At 39.1% G+C, this 18,746-nt stretch overlaps 1 protein-coding gene across 2 annotated transcripts in view; it reads right to left on the minus strand.

Annotated features, from left to right (window-relative positions):
• The window catches only part of GPCPD1 (glycerophosphocholine phosphodiesterase 1), a 68,514-nt gene extending 53,854 nt beyond the window's left edge, over positions 1-14,660 (minus strand). Inside the window, exons 1-4 of one of the 2 annotated variants that reach the window (XM_018057367.1) lie at positions 14,469-14,660; positions 9,139-9,215; positions 6,076-6,172; positions 2,040-2,124 (exon numbers count right to left, since the gene is read on the minus strand). In XM_018057367.1, the coding sequence (XP_017912856.1) occupies positions 2,040-2,124; positions 6,076-6,172; positions 9,139-9,187 (231 nt within the window). In that variant the 5' untranslated portion in view covers positions 9,188-9,215; positions 14,469-14,660. The remainder of the gene's footprint in view (positions 1-2,039; positions 2,125-6,075; positions 6,173-9,138; positions 9,216-14,468) is intronic. The other variant, XM_018057368.1, reaches the window with a different exon arrangement.

Consider the following 18,746-nt stretch of genomic DNA (forward strand, 5'->3'; position numbering starts at 1 on the left):
CTAAACTTAAGAGGAATATGCCAGAAAGAGCAAATTATGAAGAGAAACTATGAATGGTAAAATGTTCTATAGAAAAGTTTTAGCAATGAAAGGGACCTAAAAAATCCACAGTTCAAACCCTTCATTTTATGGATGAGGAAGCTGAATTCTGAAGGTCAAGCGACAACATCACAAGATTTTTGGTTTAGGTTCTACAACTGTCTGGATAGACTACCAAAAACTTGACTCAGTAAAATTAACTTTATTACCCATTTCAGTTTTTCAATGCTTTTATAATTATTTTTCTTTCCAATCATTCTTTATATTCATAAAACATATACTCTAATGATTTACATCATTTCACAATTTAAGATTCCTTGCACATTGGTTCTATCATTGCACAATTGAGACAAAGTTTCTATTTGAAATCATTATTCATTTAAAAAGCGCCACCAACTTTAAAAAGTAAAGCGTCACTTTAAGCTGGCATATGGGGGAAAAAAATCTCTAGCCATATGCATGGAATTTATTATGTGGCTATTTACTCTATTCCATGAAAAACATACTTACCATGGCAGCCCCTGCATCACACGGTACATGTGTACACGATACAGAGCACCTACTTAAAGAAACACACTCACCAACACATACTGTAAACTTTTGCAAGTATTACAAGGGGAAAAACTTGTTTCTTACTGTAAACAGAATTCTTGCCAATTTTTTGAAAAGACATTTTGGATTGATTTGCTGCTTTTGGTTACATCTTCAATGAAAAGAGAAAATAGATTGGCTTAATTTGACCTGTGTTGCCAACAGTCTTACTTTAGGAAACTATGCCCAAAGGATTCATTATGATTTTTCTTGTCCATATGTCCCCTTAAGTAAAATTTAGTTAATTTCACATGTTACAGATTTCATATACTAGGATCCTCAAATAAGCTTAGTCATAAGAGCTATGATCTACATTCTATGCACAAATGTTCACTGTATACTAAAGAATTCTGCCACAATCCAACCCCTCAGCCAAATAACTGATCTCTTCCCAAGCCATTAAAGTGAGACTATTGTCAAGATAAGCCAACATAATGATCAACTATAATGTAATTTAATTTTAATTACTGAGTATATTTACAATATATTTTTGGAATAAGAAACGTAATAGGTGCAAAAGACAGCTGAAGTGGGTTTGTCAATTTTTTTGTTTTTTATAATGGTGGCTAAAGAGACTGAGGAAACAGTGGCTGCTTGCATTTTTTTTTTTCCTCACATGTAACTAGTATTCAAGGACCCCACAGGGAAATACATTTTTAAAAAGATCTAATCCACATTCTGCTTCCTAGACTCCTGCTTAAGCTCTTTTTCACATGCAGCCCATAGTGTGCTCAGATAAAAATCTGAAAGAAAAGAATCCTTTCAGCAAGCAACTATCTTTAAAATAAGAATCGATTTTCTTTTCTAAACATGAAAATGATCCCAAAATAATAAGCCATTGTGAGCAAGCAGATTTAGAGCTAATTGATACTTCAAAGCCTTTAGAAAAGATCCTGATTTATCAACACCATCACTGAAAAAAATCTAAAAAGAATGACTTCAGTTTTGATAGCAGTTAATGCAGCCACTAAGAGTTGGCTGCAGTGAAATAATTTTTAAAATGGTACTTAAGAGTTGGCTATATACTCCTCTAAATATATTTTACCACAAACAAATCAAAAACATGAAACACACAGAAAAACCCTTACTACGGGTTACTAACTAGTTCACAAAAGTTATAGAAAATGCACACCTATCAAGAACATTTATCATTAAAACCAATTTCATGATAAGAATATTGCAGAACATACTTACTATTAGTCTTTTAAAAAAATTCCACTGCACACACTGTCTGCCTCTGAAGTGGCTATTTCCTTTCTTTTGGGTACTGAAACATTATTAATCTAGAGTTCTTTTTTCCTTATTTGATCAAAACAAACTCATTTTACTTTTAATGTTTCCAAACTTAAGTTATTTGCTTTTGAAAGAAGTGTTCTAAAGAAACTGGAAACTAGATAAAGAAAACATACCTTTGGTTCTAAAAAGCACCCTTTGAAATAGCGGTACTGAACTGATACTCCTCTACTGAGTACAATGGTTGCTTTCCATAACATGCTGTGAGAAAAAAAGAAAGCAGCAGCATCAGTATCAAATTAAAAGGTAAGACTTCATTAATTCATAAAATCCTTCAAGTAAGATGTGTAATCAATACCATTTATCCCTACAAAAATTTTTATTTGAGGCCTGATATCAATTGGGAACTGGGAACATAATACCATGCTGGGCCCCATGGAGCTACTGGGCTCAAGACCTTTGTATCTCCCATTTCTTTGATTAATAGGAAACAACCTTCATTCAGTCTCCATGACCTTCTCTGAGTTCCAATGGGGAGATTCCAGCAGTTCTTAATTAGGGAAGGGAGGGGATGCAAGACCAGGGAGAAAGGAACAGTCAAGAGCAGCCTTTGTGGCAAGGTCCTGTTTCCCTACTAAGTATACATACAACAGTTATCCTTGAGCTATTTTACAGATACTGAAATCCCCTCCAGGTGGGAGAAGTTAATGGTATGCAGACCACAAGCATGAAGACTCCAGACCAGTTAGATCTGAAGCTTGATGAAGTTGACTCCCATTCACCTCACCCATCAGAAGAAATGTCCACTGAGCTGATCACGCCTTCTTGGGGCAAATACCATAAAACTTTTGATTATCTTTCCCAATTTGGGACACAGTTTTGAGGGGATTAACTCACTGTGGCCTGCTTTGCCTAGCAAAGCAATAAAGCTGTCCTTTTCTACTTCAACCAAAACTCTTGTTTCCAAGATTCATTTTGGCATTGATGTACAGAGAAGCTTAGCTTTAGGCATCAAACATAGTGATGAGTAAGGGACAAAAAGTTTTATCTTCAAGGAGAGTGTTTGCTTACATGAGTAGACAAACAAACATAGGAAGGACTAACTGACCTTTCTGAGGGGACAAATTTTGGAGGGAGACCTCAACAAGAGCTGTTTGAGCTGAGACCTAAACAATGAGTCATACTAAGAACCAGAAATATTCCAAACAAAAAAAGGCAAGCAAGCACTGCAGACTTCTGAATCTCTTCACTTTTCACTTAGCTAGGGATGTTGCTGCTGCTGCTAAGTCCCAGCCCACCAAGCTCCCCTGTCCCTGGGATTCTCCCAGCAAGAACACTGGAGTGGGTTGCCATTTCCTTCTCCAATGCAGGAAAGTGAAAAGTGGAAGTGAAAGTCGCTCAGTCGTGTCACTCTTAGTGACCCCATGGATTGCAGCCTACCAGGCTCCTCCGTCCATGAGATTTTCCAGGCAAGAGTACTGGAGTGGGTTGCCACTGCCTTCTCCGAGCTAGGGATATTACATGGCTGCTAAGAGGCTTTGAGGCTAAGAGTTGGCTTAACCTCCTGTTTCCACTGTCTCTTATTCTCCTGCCCAGCCTCTAGCTATTCCCCTCTAGTCAAGCAGAGTCTGTGTCTATTTGTTTGTAAGTCTCACAACTTAATGTCTTCCTTTGAACTATGCTATTCTAACATATTCTAAATGCTATTTCTAAAGTTTGGACTCAACAGTGGAAGAATTCACTACAATTCAAGTCATTTTTAACTTCAAATCATAGACCAATAGCATTTAAAGTGTGGTCCCAGGACCATATCACCTGGGAGCTTATAGAAATGCAAAATCTAAGAATACATCTACAACTATTGAATTGGAAACTCCCAGGGAGGGCCCAAGCACTCTATAATTTAACAAGCCTCCAGGCTTTGATGAACACTTAAGTTTGAGAGCCCATGTCATAGATCATTACCCAAACATTAATTCAGCATGAATAGTTCAGTGACTAAACAGGAGCTCCGAGTGTTCATCCATGATACCAGATGGTCAGCACTGCTCCCCACCTGGCTCTGCCAAGATAGACTTAAGGCATTACCCTTACTCTGACTCAATTCTGGTCTCTAACAAATATCCACAACCAGCTGTCAACCCTGGTTTCCAGCTACAACAATTAGATTAACCTGGCAATAATAAAATACATATGTCCTGGCTCCACCTTGGGACACTGGTTTCACAGGTCTGGGGTGAAGCCTGGTCACGTGGAGTTTGATACACTGGATGCATATGGTTGGTTGAGCAACACTGCTGCACAGCAAGGACAGACCAAATGCTCCACACATGTGCCCTGTCTACTTCTCCCTGATAAGCCTCAGAATCCTCTTCAATACAGGGCTCTAGACAGATTCTACCAACTCTGGGGTGAAACTTAGTTCCCATCTCTGCTACCAAAATCATGGCAAATGTCCAGTATTACTTCATAGATAAAATCAACCAGATTAAGTGAAACTTGTCCCAGATGTGCACAGTAGAATTAATATGAAGCTTTAAAAATGTGTTGGGGTCCCACTCCCGTGCAGTACTTATCCATCTTCCAGGAGTAGGGCCTAAGCATATGTACTTTTTTTTAAAAGCCCCTTTTAAAAGTGCTCTAAATCATTTAAAGTCCTTTTAAAATACTTTTTTAAAGTGGTTTTAGGACTTTCCTGGGTCTACTGGTTAAGAATTTGCCTGCCAAGGCAGGAGACATGGTTTCAGTCCCTGGTCCTGGAAGATCCCAAATGTTAGGGAGCAACTAAGCCCGTGCACAACAATGGCACCCAGGTGCTACAATTACTGAAGCCCTCGGGCCTTAGAGTCCTCCTTCACAAAGAAAGAAGGCACTGCAATGAGAAGACAGATAATAGGGCAGCTCAAGAATTCAGAGCAGAGGTAAACAAGTTCAGAAGGACATGAGGTTTCACCTCAGACAAGAGTGACAGATTCACAAATCAAGGAAAAAATAGCCACTTGAACAGAATAAACATTTCATTTGTGATCCCAATATCATTTGTCAACAGAATTTAACATATATATAAAAAGAAGAGAACTGGCTGAGAAAACGTGTCACACAAATGACAGAGAAAATGGTATTCTATGTGTTTGTTTTCTTTTCCTAAGATAACATTATGGTCTTGTTCTACTTTCCCTGTTATTTCCCTGTCCTCCTCAAACTATCTGCTGTGAAGGGCCAGTTTCTGTTTGTGTGTGTTAACCTACCAATACTGCTAGTCTACAACACATCCAGTTCAGTAAGTCCATTACATGTATCGGTGTCCTAGCAATGCCAAATTGCCATAAGCATTTCTAAACACTTGCTCTCAATCTGAGCATTTCTCACATCATGCACTAGTAAAAAATGTTTTTTGTCTAACATTGGTTCTATAGGCCCCAGTTTTAGTAGAAATGCTTAATAATCATCTAACTGATATTTCTCCCTGGGGGCACTGCATGTATTTGTACACTACTTACAATCAATCTCATCTCTCCTTTACCCCCACACATACATTTGACAATCAGTAACACTTCAAAATATCTGCAGGCAGAAAAGGATTACCATTGTTCACATCACTGATTCTATCCTAACCTCTTTACCATGTAGTTGAGGGAACTGAGGCTTAAGAGATACGGGATCTGCCCCAAATCAGAACAGCAGAACTGAGCTGGCACCCAGGCCCTCCTTTCTCCTCTCCAATGCACCAACACACCCATGCTAAGTTTAGTGCTGTAATTAATGTCAGTAGTGAACTCATTTCATTAGCTAAAAATTCTAATGATGTGTTCCACTCTCTGCTTTTAATAGTCTATATGTCTCAAGAAAATTATTTCTTAGGCTAAAGCAAAATTAGATCTTTTAAAAAGAGTATGTAACAAGAAGCCAAAGACAATGTCTTAAAAAGATTTTTAAAATAAGAAACAACAACATAAGCCTGTTTAGGAACATGGTATTAACTACCAAAAGATGCAGCTAACAGCCAAGACTTGAAACTATCTGAGAGGTCAAAACTAAGAAACAAAAGAACTTGTTTTTCACAGCAAAGTTTGTAAAATGACTTTACTCTCTATGCATATGTGATAAGTTTGCTAAAAATTAAAGGAAAAATACACCAAGATATCTTAAAAAAAAAAAGGTTTATAATCTGAATGTCACAATTATTTGGTAATATGACATGTCCATGCTTACCTTTCACCTGTTTCATTCTCTGGAAGAAGAGCCACAGCTTTTTGAGGATTCCAGTTTCCCAAAGCATCACAGCTTCCACATATTGCAAAAACCTCTCCTAAAAAACCATAATGGGTTAAGTAGGAACATCTCATTTTGTTTTAAGAAGTTGCACTCGTTTAACAGGCTGCAGAGTCCCCTTTAGCAGAGATGAAAAGGCTTCACTGGAGAAATGGGTTTGAACCCAGGTGGCACACACACTAGCACCTGTGATTTTTGGGGGAGGTTTCTTTTTTCCGTTTTGATTACACCTGCATTTTGATTATACCTGCATTATCAACCTGACCCACCTCTACAGAACCAAAGGCAGAGAAAAGGAAGGATGTACAAGGACAGAATTTTCTTCACTTTTCAACTACTTACTGAGCTAATAATGAGCACCAAGAAGACAAAGTGATCAAACCACAGTCCTTGTCTTCAAGGCAGCTTCCAATTTAAAGGGGAAACCACTAAAGGCATATAAGTATCCTAGAGAAATAATAATTGATATTTTCCAGGAACTCAAACAGTAGCTATCAAGAAGTTAAAGATTAAGAAAATTATCAATGGGACATGAGCAATGTAACCATCACTGAAAAAAAAAAAAAACCTCAATACAAAATCTAGTTATTCTTTACTTAAAAAAGAGAGATTATCACACTTCATCTGAACACTTCTCAACACACAAACCAACATCACCTATATTTGCTAATTTCATACATTTAGCAAAAGTCTACAAGTTCTTGAATTTAAGTATGCAGAAGTCTTTAATTTATATATCAACACATTCTGAATTACTGTAATTAAAATTCATGAAGAAAAAGACAATGAACTGAGCCCAAATGAACAAAACTTCAGGACAAACTCCTTCACACTCTGTGTAGCTTGGCTTCCAAGCTTTGGACAATATTCCAGTAAGACCGAAGTTATACTTGGCTTTAGCAACCTGCATGAGCATTTTGTATACTTGGACTGTCTAAAACTTAACTAAAATCACAAGTGTGGCAGTCATTCACAAGTTTTCAAGGTTTTAAATACATGTCTATAAAGGCATATGGTGGTTATACATAAAGATTTCATTTTAAAATATTCACCAATCCTTTTTTGCAATTAACTTAGGTTATCACTACCTTTTCTGATGTAAAGAAAAAAAGATAAACATTTTTTTAAATACAAAGCACAAATATTTATTCTCAAGATCACATATGCTGCTATGCATATGTATAGCATATAAGATGGTTCCTAGCTTAAAGTATAGATTACCATAAAATCACTGATTCAGGCCTGTTATACTTCTTTTATAAAGGAGAGTCTCATCAAACTTTTTCATGGACTCGGTTATTTCCTATTCCCACACAGAACAGTAGCTACTCTTTGTTCTGGAAAGAACATGTATCTGACATGGAAAAAAGTGAAACCTGGACAAACTTGGTTACTTTCCTTCTATATAAAAGCTCCTGCATTTTACCAACACCCTCCTACAATGTTACTCTTTCTGCTGACTGGCTTTGAATATGGCTTCTATGAGAAAAAAAGGGAAACTTTTTACTAGAATAGGCCTCTTTCTTTCATTGGCTTTCATTTATCAAGAGACTTGAATGCTAACTAAAGGAATTTCAAACAGTACTGCCACATATTCTTTTTAACTTGTTCCCTCTAACTTCACCCCTCTCTGCACTCTCTCCACATTTAGCAGAGAATACATCCTCGTTGCTTTGGGGAGGAAATTAAAGTAACACAAGATTTAGGCAGAAGGTGAGAGTCCTTCTTGTCCCTCCACTTTCTTTCCTCCCACTTAGACTCACCTACATTCACATCTACCACTATCTTCCCTCTAGTCCTTCAGGAATTACACCTTGTCAAGCTGACTGACTCCTCTAGAGCTAATTCTGCAGTCATCCTATTTGTCTGACATGGTCAGCCCCTTCTAGCTTAAAGTGCCTATGCACAAAAGTCAATAAAAGATACAGGTCTGCAGTCTTCTCTCCACAAAGGAGAATTACACACTGGACAAGAGGTGAGTACTGGACCCAAGGGACCAGCAATCTTCAACCTGCAGAATCTTGCCCAGAGGTGGAGCTGTCCAAGATCATCTTGGCTAAGAATGTGTATTAGACAAACACACACACAATCAGGTGCTGTAATAGCTACTGGATCAAAGATGCTTGATATATACAATGAATAAGTTAAGAGGTGGTGGGAAGGGGCACAGATCTAAACAAAGGAAACAATTTGAGAAAGCCCCAAAGGAGAAGAGGAATGCAACAGATTTGAGGACTGGCCAGTGTAACCAGAGTGCACTAAACAAGGAAGTATATAACCCAGGCGTGATACTATATTTTTCTTTTGTTCATTTTTTGGGCTACACTGTGCAGGCATGTAGGATCTTAATTCCGTGACCAGGGATTGAAAGAAGACAGAATTCATGTCCTCTGCAATGGAAGCCAGGAAGGAATCTTAACCACTGTACTACCAGGGAAGTCCCAAGGTGTGATTGCTCTGACGTGCTACCTTACACTGAAATTATTTCACACTGTTTTAATAGACAGCAAAAAAAAACAAAATGAAGCTTTTAAAAATAGATGTATAAGTAAGGAACTAATTTATCTTAGCCAAATATTTAACCAACTTTTCACACTAGAAAACATTTCCATCATTTTCATGCAGCTTAAAACCTCTCTCACTGCTGAGGGCCCAAGTTCAATCCCTAGTCAGGGAACAACTAAGATCCCACAGGCTATGGGTGTGACCAAAAAAAACTTGGCTCAAATGTCTTTATCCTATGCAAAATTCACAGCTTTCCTGGAAAATATGATAATAAAACACTATTTGAGACAGCTTTTTGTTTTTTTCTTGAGCTTACTATGCTCCAAGCACATTTCTGTTATCAGGCATGCCCTGAAGATACTTTCATCTAAAAATCAGAAATATATTTAAAAAATAAATAAAAATTAGGTCCACTCTAGTAACAACTCTATATTTAAGATAATCCAGATAAGGAAAATGTAATTTTTTAAAATGTTTGAAAGTAAAGCTTTACAATACCTGGTAAAAGAGTTCCTCTTATTTCAAAGGTAACCTGAGAAGGTGTCATTCTGATGGATTTATTTTACGATGTCGTGCTATAAAGAAAAAGATGATGTCATTTATAGTACATCTAAATACCTAGCACCAAGAAATAAGCTAAAAAGCACAAAACAAAAATGAATCTCAGCTGTGAGCAAAAGATTTCAGAGACTTTATTTAGAGAGACTGAATTACTTGGGAATCACCTGGCAAGTCTTAGGGCCTAATGTTACAAAGCTATTCTGTAAGAATGCATGGACCAGAAAAAACTGCAAAACAAGTGTGTTCAAGCTTTTTTTTTTTTTTTTTAGAATTCAAGACTATCTTGTCACACAGTTACTCCTTTAGTAAGCAGCTGTTTTGAACTCCACCTATCTTTCCTCACCAGGCTCATGTTTACAGTGGAGGGAAATATACACACACACAACTACAGACAGAAAAAAGCTTGGCTCAAGAGTATTTTTACTTTAATTAAGAAGGTTCCAATTTTAATAACAAGAAAACAACCAGAGAACTTAAGCACCATCCACTGAAACAAACTGGTTATGTTTCGTAACAAGTTTGAGAATCTGCTTCTAAATGATCTGATGGCTTTAAAAAGAAAAAACCCATTCCCCTACAAATCATTTTTCAAGTTTCTCTTTATTAACTATAGGGCCATCATTACTCCAGTCCCATAGTCTCAATTCTGCAATCTATTACCAAGCCCTGTAGATATGAATTTATCTTACATACATGTCTTTCTAAGTTTAAACTTATTTAAAAACTCAAGCCTCTTATATTTTGTCTTCCAATCGCTTTCCAACAATACATTTTTATGTCAATTAGAATGCTTCTCACATCCCTGGCTTAGAATCACATCCATTATTTTACAGAAATCTAAACCCCTAAGCTCTTAGTGTCCCTTTACTCCTTCAGCCACATCTTCGCTCCAGCTTGCTTTCCACTTCTTTGCTGTTTTCCCCAGCCTAACCAACTTATTCACCTTACCATCTCTTTATTTAAGTACTTAAGATAGGAAATTTTTAAAGACTTTAATGTACATCAATTCTCGCACAGTTTTTAGAATTTAAATATAGAAAGAACACATACTCCACACAAAAGGCCACATCATATTGTACATAACCTATCCCAAACACCTCCAAAAAAACTTTTGTACCCTCCATCCATCAATGTTCCTAGAAGAACTCCAATGTCTTTATGTCATTTCCATTAATTTTCCAGCTTAAATATTGTTTACTTGCATTTACACATTTTATTCCAAAAAAATCCTGAAGTACCTTTCTCGGCTATTCATTCTTCCATTTTTGCTATGCTCCCTTCCCCTGCCTGTGAACACATGCACAACTCTGCAATGGTCATTTAATGAACACTAACACCCACAGTTAACCACACTTTCAAGTCAAAGCAGATAGATCTAAAGCAGCAGTTGCCACTGGAAGCAATTTTGTCCTCTAAGGGTATTTGGCAATGTCAGGAGACATTCCTGGTTGCCACAACTGCGGGTGATACTCCTGGCATCTAGTGGTAAAAGCTGGAAGTGCTGCTCAACACCATATAATGCACAGAACAGCACTCCACAAGTAATTATCTAGCTCCAAGTATCAAGAGGGCTAAGGATGAGGAATCTCTAATAACTAACCCTCGTGGGGGCTGCAATGAAAATCAAAGAGTCACTATGCATCATCTCACCTCCATCAATTATAAAATGTAAATATAGTAAATAAACTAATCAAGTGAAGTGAAAGTCGCTTAGTCGTGTTGGACTCTTGGCGACACCAGACTGTAGCCCACCAGGCTCCTATGTCCATGGAATTCTCCAGGCTAGGAGTGGGTAGCCCTTCCCTTCTCCAGGTGATCCTCCCAAACCAGGGATCGAATCCAGGTCTCCCACATTGCAGGCGGGTTCTTTACCATCTAAGCCACCAGGAAGACCATCAGTCAACGTGGTTTCACGTCACACTGGAGGGGAAAAAACCTGTCCTTGATCAAACCACATATGCTAGTCTACTTTCTATGTCTAAGAGTAAACCTGATCTATTTAAAACATATTAATACATCCAGTTTGAGCACAAAAATGTTTTAAATCTAAAATTAGTTCTAGATTGTTACCGGCCATTTAACCTATAGAACTCAAATAACCTTCATCTGATAGGAACATGAGTATAACCCTAAGAATAGGATGATTTCCTTTCCTAATAAATGTTTCATTGAAGCACTGCAATCTACTTTTAATTTATCTCTTACATTTATCTACATCAATCATATCAAGCAGAAACCTTAAGGCTGTCTAAAACACTAGGCTTTTTAAGTTAACTGAATCGAGACAAAGCAAAAAGTTCTATCATCCAGCAAACTGCTGAATAACCAATCTCAACATATAACCTGAACTTTCACCCAATGCTTACTGCCACAGTTACTAAGAACAATCTCATGTATATAATTAAAAATTGGTACTTGATTATTTGTTGATCAATTTTAAGGAATTGTTTTAACCAATTTTAGGGAAACAGATGTAATTATTCCTATGTATTAAAATCAACACATAGTAAAAAATATCTGAATTTCTACTGCATTAAATTTATGAAAAGGGCATTAGCTGATTATAGTTGAGCCTCTCATTATTAAGGTTGCTTGTAAGAGTGGCTACTGTAACTTTGCTAGAAACAGCTGCAGTTTACATTATGTACTATATACCAAAGCTGAATATACAAGCACAAAATTAACCCCACTCCTCCAAAAAAAAACCTCACTGGGTGTCAACAAAGCATCATCTCCAACTTGGATTGCCAAAACAGTCATATAATCTGTTTAAGTTTCACTCCCCTCCCTGCCCAAATTTAAGACCATTCCAAATAAAAGCCTGCAGAGCTGCTCCTACAGCAGTTTACTTGATGGTGGACAGAGGCCAAAATTCTGGTGCAGGACTGAAGTGTACCATTTTGGCACCCTGCTACCACCAAAGTAAAATACTGTTTTGTTATGGAACAAAAAATTTACACAACCAAAATTCCCTCTTCCAAACAGGCAAAGGAAATCTCAACTTGAACAGGGACAGATCTTCTAGATACATGCAAGAATAAGATGGAAAATGCTAGTCATTTTATATACACGAGCTGACTGTATATGTAATTTAACTAATTCACCTATACCCTAAAGTACAAAACATGCGTCCTGAGATATGTTTTTGGTTTGGTTTTAAACATAACCTCCATTTTTTGCTTTCTGAAGTATTAAACAGCATTCTCACCTGAGACTTTGAGTTGCATTTAACATTATTTTAACACTTTTTTAAGGACTCGAATAATTTGCAAAATGACACTGTAATTTACATTTTAAAAATACTTCAAAAATATTACCTGGCAAAGTAAGTTTTACTTTATTCTTTTTGTCAAATAAACTGTTCTAACATATTCCTTTACTGGCTTACCAGCTTAGGGAACAAAAGAAAGATTTAAACAAACAGAGGTACAATTTAGAACTAAACTGAAGTCACAGATTTTCCAGCAAAAATGGATTTTTTTCCTAGCCAAAAAGACATATTTCACTGTTTTCCTTCAAATATTTTTTCAAAGAAAAAAGCAGTTTCCAATTCTCTAGGCTCCAACAGCTTTGCCTCCTAAATGCATATTAGAAAGCAATATATAAATGCCTATACTTTCCTGAGCTAACTTCTGCTCATCCTGGTGGAGGGTCATTATGATCCCTCTAGTCCAACCCCAGTATACTGAGTCAATACTTTAATCAAGTGTACATAGACATGAAGGCTTCCCTGGTGGCTCAGAGGTTAAAGCGTCTGCCTGCAATGCAAGAGACCTGGGTTCGATCCCTGTGTTGGGAAGATCCCCTGGAGAAGGAAATGGCAAGCCACTCCAGTATTCTTGCCTGGAGAATCCCATGGACGGAGGAGCCTGGTGGGCTACAGTCCACAGGGTGGCAAAGAGTCAGACAGACTGAGCACAGACATGCTGGGTTTTTATTAAGAAAGCAGTTCTGAAGATTTCATTAAGCCAGTAAACTCGTTAATCATCTTTCTACACAATGCCAGAAAGCCATTCCAAATTTTTTTTATTTCATCTAGATATTATTTTCATATACATTTACTTTTCCTGGTTAAGTTATACACAAAGATTTGATTCATCAACTTACTTTGTACATATCAAATTTTAGTCACTCTGCCACTGAAATATCCTTTGTGGTCATTATTTGAGTCGAACTTTCCTAATCTCATCTTGTCTAGAATATCAGTTCTCGCTAGTGATGCCAAGATCGGACCGAACCATGTGCAGTTTTACCTGTTTGTTTTACCTTATGTTACTTACTTGTACCCAGAATGTTAGGCGTTGTGAAAATGACTGATAGCTTGTATTTATTTCTCAGCTAAGTCACAACTGTCAGAAATGTAGCAAGACGTTGGGCGGGGGTGGGGGGGGGGCGCAAGGAGGGGCGGAGAAGGGGCGGGAGGGGAGTAGTGGATAGAAATTGGGCAGAAATAGGAAGGGTAACAGAAAAGCGTGAAGAAAACATCAAGCCCAAACATCCAGCCAGTTCCTCTATGTGTTACATCAGACTAGACCGCTGTCTCAATGGTGAAAGATCGCTACACTTCGTTACTGAATTCATGATTCATGCCTGATTTCCTTTATAACCCGGGAAGTGGGAAAGAGGGGGGTCGATGAACTAGGTTTTTCTACCACAAGGTAATCTGAAGAGCTTGGAAAAAGTAGAGCTTTAGAAAAAGGGGCAGCTGTCTTAAAATTGTATCAAGGGCACTGATGTCTATTACTGGAACCTTTTCCTAAAAAAGTAAGGCACTTCGGTTTCTTGTAATAACTGAATTATACAAGCACGCCCTAGACTACTTGGATAAGCAATTTCAGAAAAACAGCAGTTGTCAAAACACTACGAATTACTTATGGGTGAAGTCAGAGAGCGGCGGTGAGCGAGTTCTGCGGCATTTACGTTTCTTCGCTCCCTAAATGGTTCTTCCAACACTTAGGTGGTCTCACGCTCTATGCATTCTGGTATCACCGAAAACGCTACAGAATTTTCGTACGGGAACTAAGCACTAGGCAGCACAGCGTAATCGCCGCAGCAAACGATAAATACTGTAAACATGTGTAACCCACCGATTTACAGGAGCAAACCTCCAGGCCGCCGTTCCCCGACCAGCTGCCAGTCCAGGGTGAGGGATCCTGCCCACAACTCGCCCCCCGCCCCGCCGCGCAGCCCTGACAGCTCGGCCGCAACGTGAGCAACCGCCAAGGCCCCCGCACCGAGCGCCCAGCCCGCCCGGCCTCCCAGCTCACCTGCTGGGTCCACGGGTCAGCGCCACCACCGACGCCGCGCCCGACAGTCAGTGTCGCAGGCCCAGGTGCCGGGTACCGGCCGTCAGCACCTCGCCAGCACTCCCTCAGGTAGCCCGCAGCAGCACCAAGCTACAGGAAGCGGCTCCGCTCAAACCGGTTTCAGCTGCTCCAGACCAAACCGCCAGGCCACCTCGAGGGGCGGGGCCTGAGAAGCGGCGAGGCGGAGCCTGACGTCACGCCCGGCGCCCTCCATGCCAGTGGATGGCCGAGCATTGGGGGCGGGCCCGCGCGATCCTGGTAAGGGCAGGCATCAGTGACTGAGGGCTACTGGGCATTCCAGGGGTCTCCGGCGTGGGCTTTTTAGGCTGACTGGGTCCGGCGGCAGAGGCCTGACCTGGGTTCTTAGACGCCTACCTTGGTCCCCTAAGCCGTCCTAGGACAAACTAGAATGGAAGGTGGAGCTGAGATCCTGAATTGCGTCTTTTGTCCCATTGAAAAGCGGGGGAGATTAACAAGATTAACGTTCTGTGGAAACTATTTCGTTACAAAATGAAAAGCACACTTGGACCAAATCTTTAGGGTTAAGGAGAATTGACAAACCTAAGATTGTTGAGTTTTTCCCTTCCTTATGTAAAGGACGGGATTCATACTTGCAGTATCACTTGGTGGTTATTATCACAGTTGCCCTCTGGAGACCCTGTCAGACCTGCCTATTCCAATTGCTTTTAAGGGCTTCCCAGGTGCAGTGATAAAGAATTCTGCCTGCCGATACAGAAGACGGCAAGAAAAGGGGTTCGATCCCTGAGTTGGGAAGATCCCCTGAAGAAGCAAATGACAACTCCAGAATTGTCTGGGAAATCTCATAGACGGAGGAGCCTCGCATTTTTACAGCCCATGGTATCTGCAAAAGAGTGAGACACAATTTAGCGACTCAGCAACAACAACGTCAATCGGCATGAATTGCCTGTAACAAGACCCAGGTTATTCATATGTAAAATAAAGCTTGAAGCTGGAAAGATTTACTCTCTCCTTTGATAGCTCCTTTGAGGGACTTCCCTGGTGGCTCAGACGGTTAAGCGTCTGTCCACAATGTGGGAAACACGGGTTCGATCTCTGGGTCGGGAAGATCCCCTGGAGAAGGAAATGGCAATCCGCTCCAGCACTATTGCCTGTAAAATCCCATGGACAGAGGAGCCTGATAGGCTACAGTCCATGGAATCGCGAGGAGTCAGACACGATTGAGCGACTTCACTTTCACTTCGATGGTTCCAGAAGAATTAATCAGCCAACTTAAACTGTTGCTTTCCAGCCTTTAAGGTTAACTGCTAGTTTACCCGTAATAGAAAATTGTTATCAGATTTCATTTAAAACGAGTGAGATTCCAACTCGAAAATTTCATAGTTCTATAGCAATATGATAATATATTTGCAATTATATTTAAAAAATCGAGTAAGATATCGAAAATATCTTAAGATACGGAAAAAGGACTCAAGAGCTAGCTCCAGCTGCAAATTGGTTAGAATGGTCCTATCGAAAAGGCATTTGGGTTAGAGGCGCTCTAGCTTTTAGACAGCTCCTAGCTTTACAAGTAGAACTTTATAAATAGATATATTTGTTAATAAAATAAAATTTTATATATCGGGTGACTGAATTTTATATTTGATCTTGGATTAGCTCCCAGAGCATTTTTGACTGTTGTCTATTCAGTTAATAAATAATTACTAAGTGCCTGCTTAGTGCAAGATACAGGATGCAATGGTTTCTTGCTGTCACTAGTTTTAATCACAATTTTCATAAGGAATTAAGATTTCCTCTTAATTATGTACTATTATCTGCTAAAGTCAGCTGTTAACATTTCCTAATACCTTAGAGTTCATTTCATTCTTCTGCTGTTCGTCATAATTTAGTGATAATTTCTTTCATATGTTTGCTTCTTTTAAATGTTTATACTAGATCTTTTTTTTTTACTGTAATCACCATTTAATCAAGCCTAATGTTTATAGTTCAAATTGATAGATCGAAACCATGCTCTTTCCCTAAATCCTATTGAAATCACAGAAGAATTATACATATTTTAAAATCACCATCAGTGGGCCAGAAATTGAGGAATTTCTAAATTTAAAACAAGCCAGCAGCATTGGATAATTGAAAAACTGAGAACAGAGAAACGTGGACCTGCAAAGGGAAAGAAGGGACTCCTGGAGTTGCCACTTTACACAGCCTTGCTTAAAAATTCTTATAATAATTCAATATATTTTAAATTATATATGCCTTGTTATGATTGCTATATTAGAGTAAAATATAAACAATACATTCCTTCCTCCTACTTCTGTGGAATGTTATAACTTTTGCAAGAAATGTTTAATGAGATTAACTTGGATCTTATCTCATTTAAAATATTTAATGTTATCTTATTTGATTACATAATAAAACATATTTACTCATTTGTCCAAAATCAGCTGCATGATCTCTCTTTGTCTTTCATGTATTAATGATGGTAGTAGCATTGGTGGAAAATCTCCTAGACTTAGGTCCCACAGTTGAACTTAAATCCTACCCCTCACTATCTGTGATTGAATATAAATTTTTGGAAAATTTTTTACTGCAATTGATGAACTTAAATATATTTATTTATTTGTTTCCTCCAGGTCTTAGCTGTGGTACTAGGGATCTTCAGTTGCATCATGGGGGTGGAATCTGGTTGCCTGAGGGGGGATTGAACCCAGGCCCCCTGCTTTGGGAGTACACAGTCTTAGCCACTGGGCCACCAGGGAGATGTCTTCAAATTGATGTATTATGAGGCTTTCTTTCTGGACAGAACGATTAAGCCAATTTCCTTTCTTTCTTATATTTTGTAGAGGTGTTGCAGGAAGGAACCCAGTTCTGACTCCATGTTCAGTTCAGTTCAGTCGCTCAGTTGTGTCCGACTCTTCGCAACCCCATCAATCGCAGCACGCCAGGCCTCCCTGTCCATCACCAACTCCCGGAGTTCACTCAGACTCACGTCCATCGAGTCCGTGATGCTATCCAGCCATCTCATCCTCGGTCGTCCCCTTCTCCTCCTGCCCCCAGTCCCTCTCAGCATCAGAGTCTTTTCCAGTGAGTCAACTCTTCGCATGAGGTGGCCAAAGTACTGGAGTTTCAGCTTTAGCATCATTCCTTCCAAAGAAATCCCAGGGTTGACCTCCTTCAGAATGGACTGGTTGGATCTCCTTGCAGTCCAAGGGACTCTCAAGAGTCCTCTCCAACACCACAGTTCAAACGCACCAGTTCTTCGGCACTCAGCCTTCTTCACAGTCCAACTCTCACATCCATACATGACGACAGGAAAAACCATAGCCTTGACTAGGCGGACCTTAGTCGGCAAAGTAATGTGTCTGCTTTTGAATATCTATCTAGGTTGGTCATAACTTTTCTTCCAAGGAGTAAGCGTCTTTTAATTTCATGGCTGCAGTCACCATCTGCAGTGATTTTGGAGCCCAAAAAAATAAAGTCTGACACTGTTTCCACTGTTTCCCCATCTATTTCCCATGAAGTGATGGGACCAGATGCCATGATCTTCATTTTCTGAATGTTGAGCTTTAAGCCAACATTTTCACTCTCCTCTTTTACTTTCATCAAGAGGCTTTTTAGCTCCTCTTCACTTTCTGCCATAAGGGTGGTGTCATCTGCATATCTGAGGTGACTGATATTTCTCCTGGCAATCTTGATTCCAGCTTGTGTTTTTTCCAGTCCAGCATTTCTCATGATGTACTCTGCATATAAGTTAAATAAGCAGGGTGAAAATATACAGCCTTGACGTACTCCTTTTCCTATTTGGAACCAGTCTGTTGTTCCATGTCCAGTTCTAACTTGCTTCCTGACCTGCATACAGATTTCTCAAGAGGCAGGTCAGGTGGTCTGGTATTCCCATCTCTTTCAGAATTTTCTACAGTTTATTGTGATCCACACAGTCAAAGGCTTTGGCATAGTCAATAAAGCAGAAATAGATGTTTTTCTGAAACTCTCTTTCTTTTTCCATGATGCAGTGGATGTTGGCAATTTGATCTCTGGTTCCTCTGCCTTTTCGAAAACCAGCTTGAACATCAGGGAGTTCACGGTTCACATATTGCTGAAGCCTGGCTTGGAGAATTTTGAGCATTACTTCACTAGCATGTGAGATAAGTGCAATTGTGTGGTAATTTGAGCATTCTTTTGCATTGTCTTTCTTTGGAAACTATTTTTTTGACTTCCTTTTATTATTATAATCATACTCAATGGCTTGCTTGGAGGACCCTG

The sequence above is a fragment of the Capra hircus genome, chromosome 13 (genome assembly GCF_001704415.2).
Source record: "Capra hircus breed San Clemente chromosome 13, ASM170441v1, whole genome shotgun sequence".
Taxonomy (NCBI): domain Eukaryota; kingdom Metazoa; phylum Chordata; class Mammalia; order Artiodactyla; family Bovidae; genus Capra; species Capra hircus.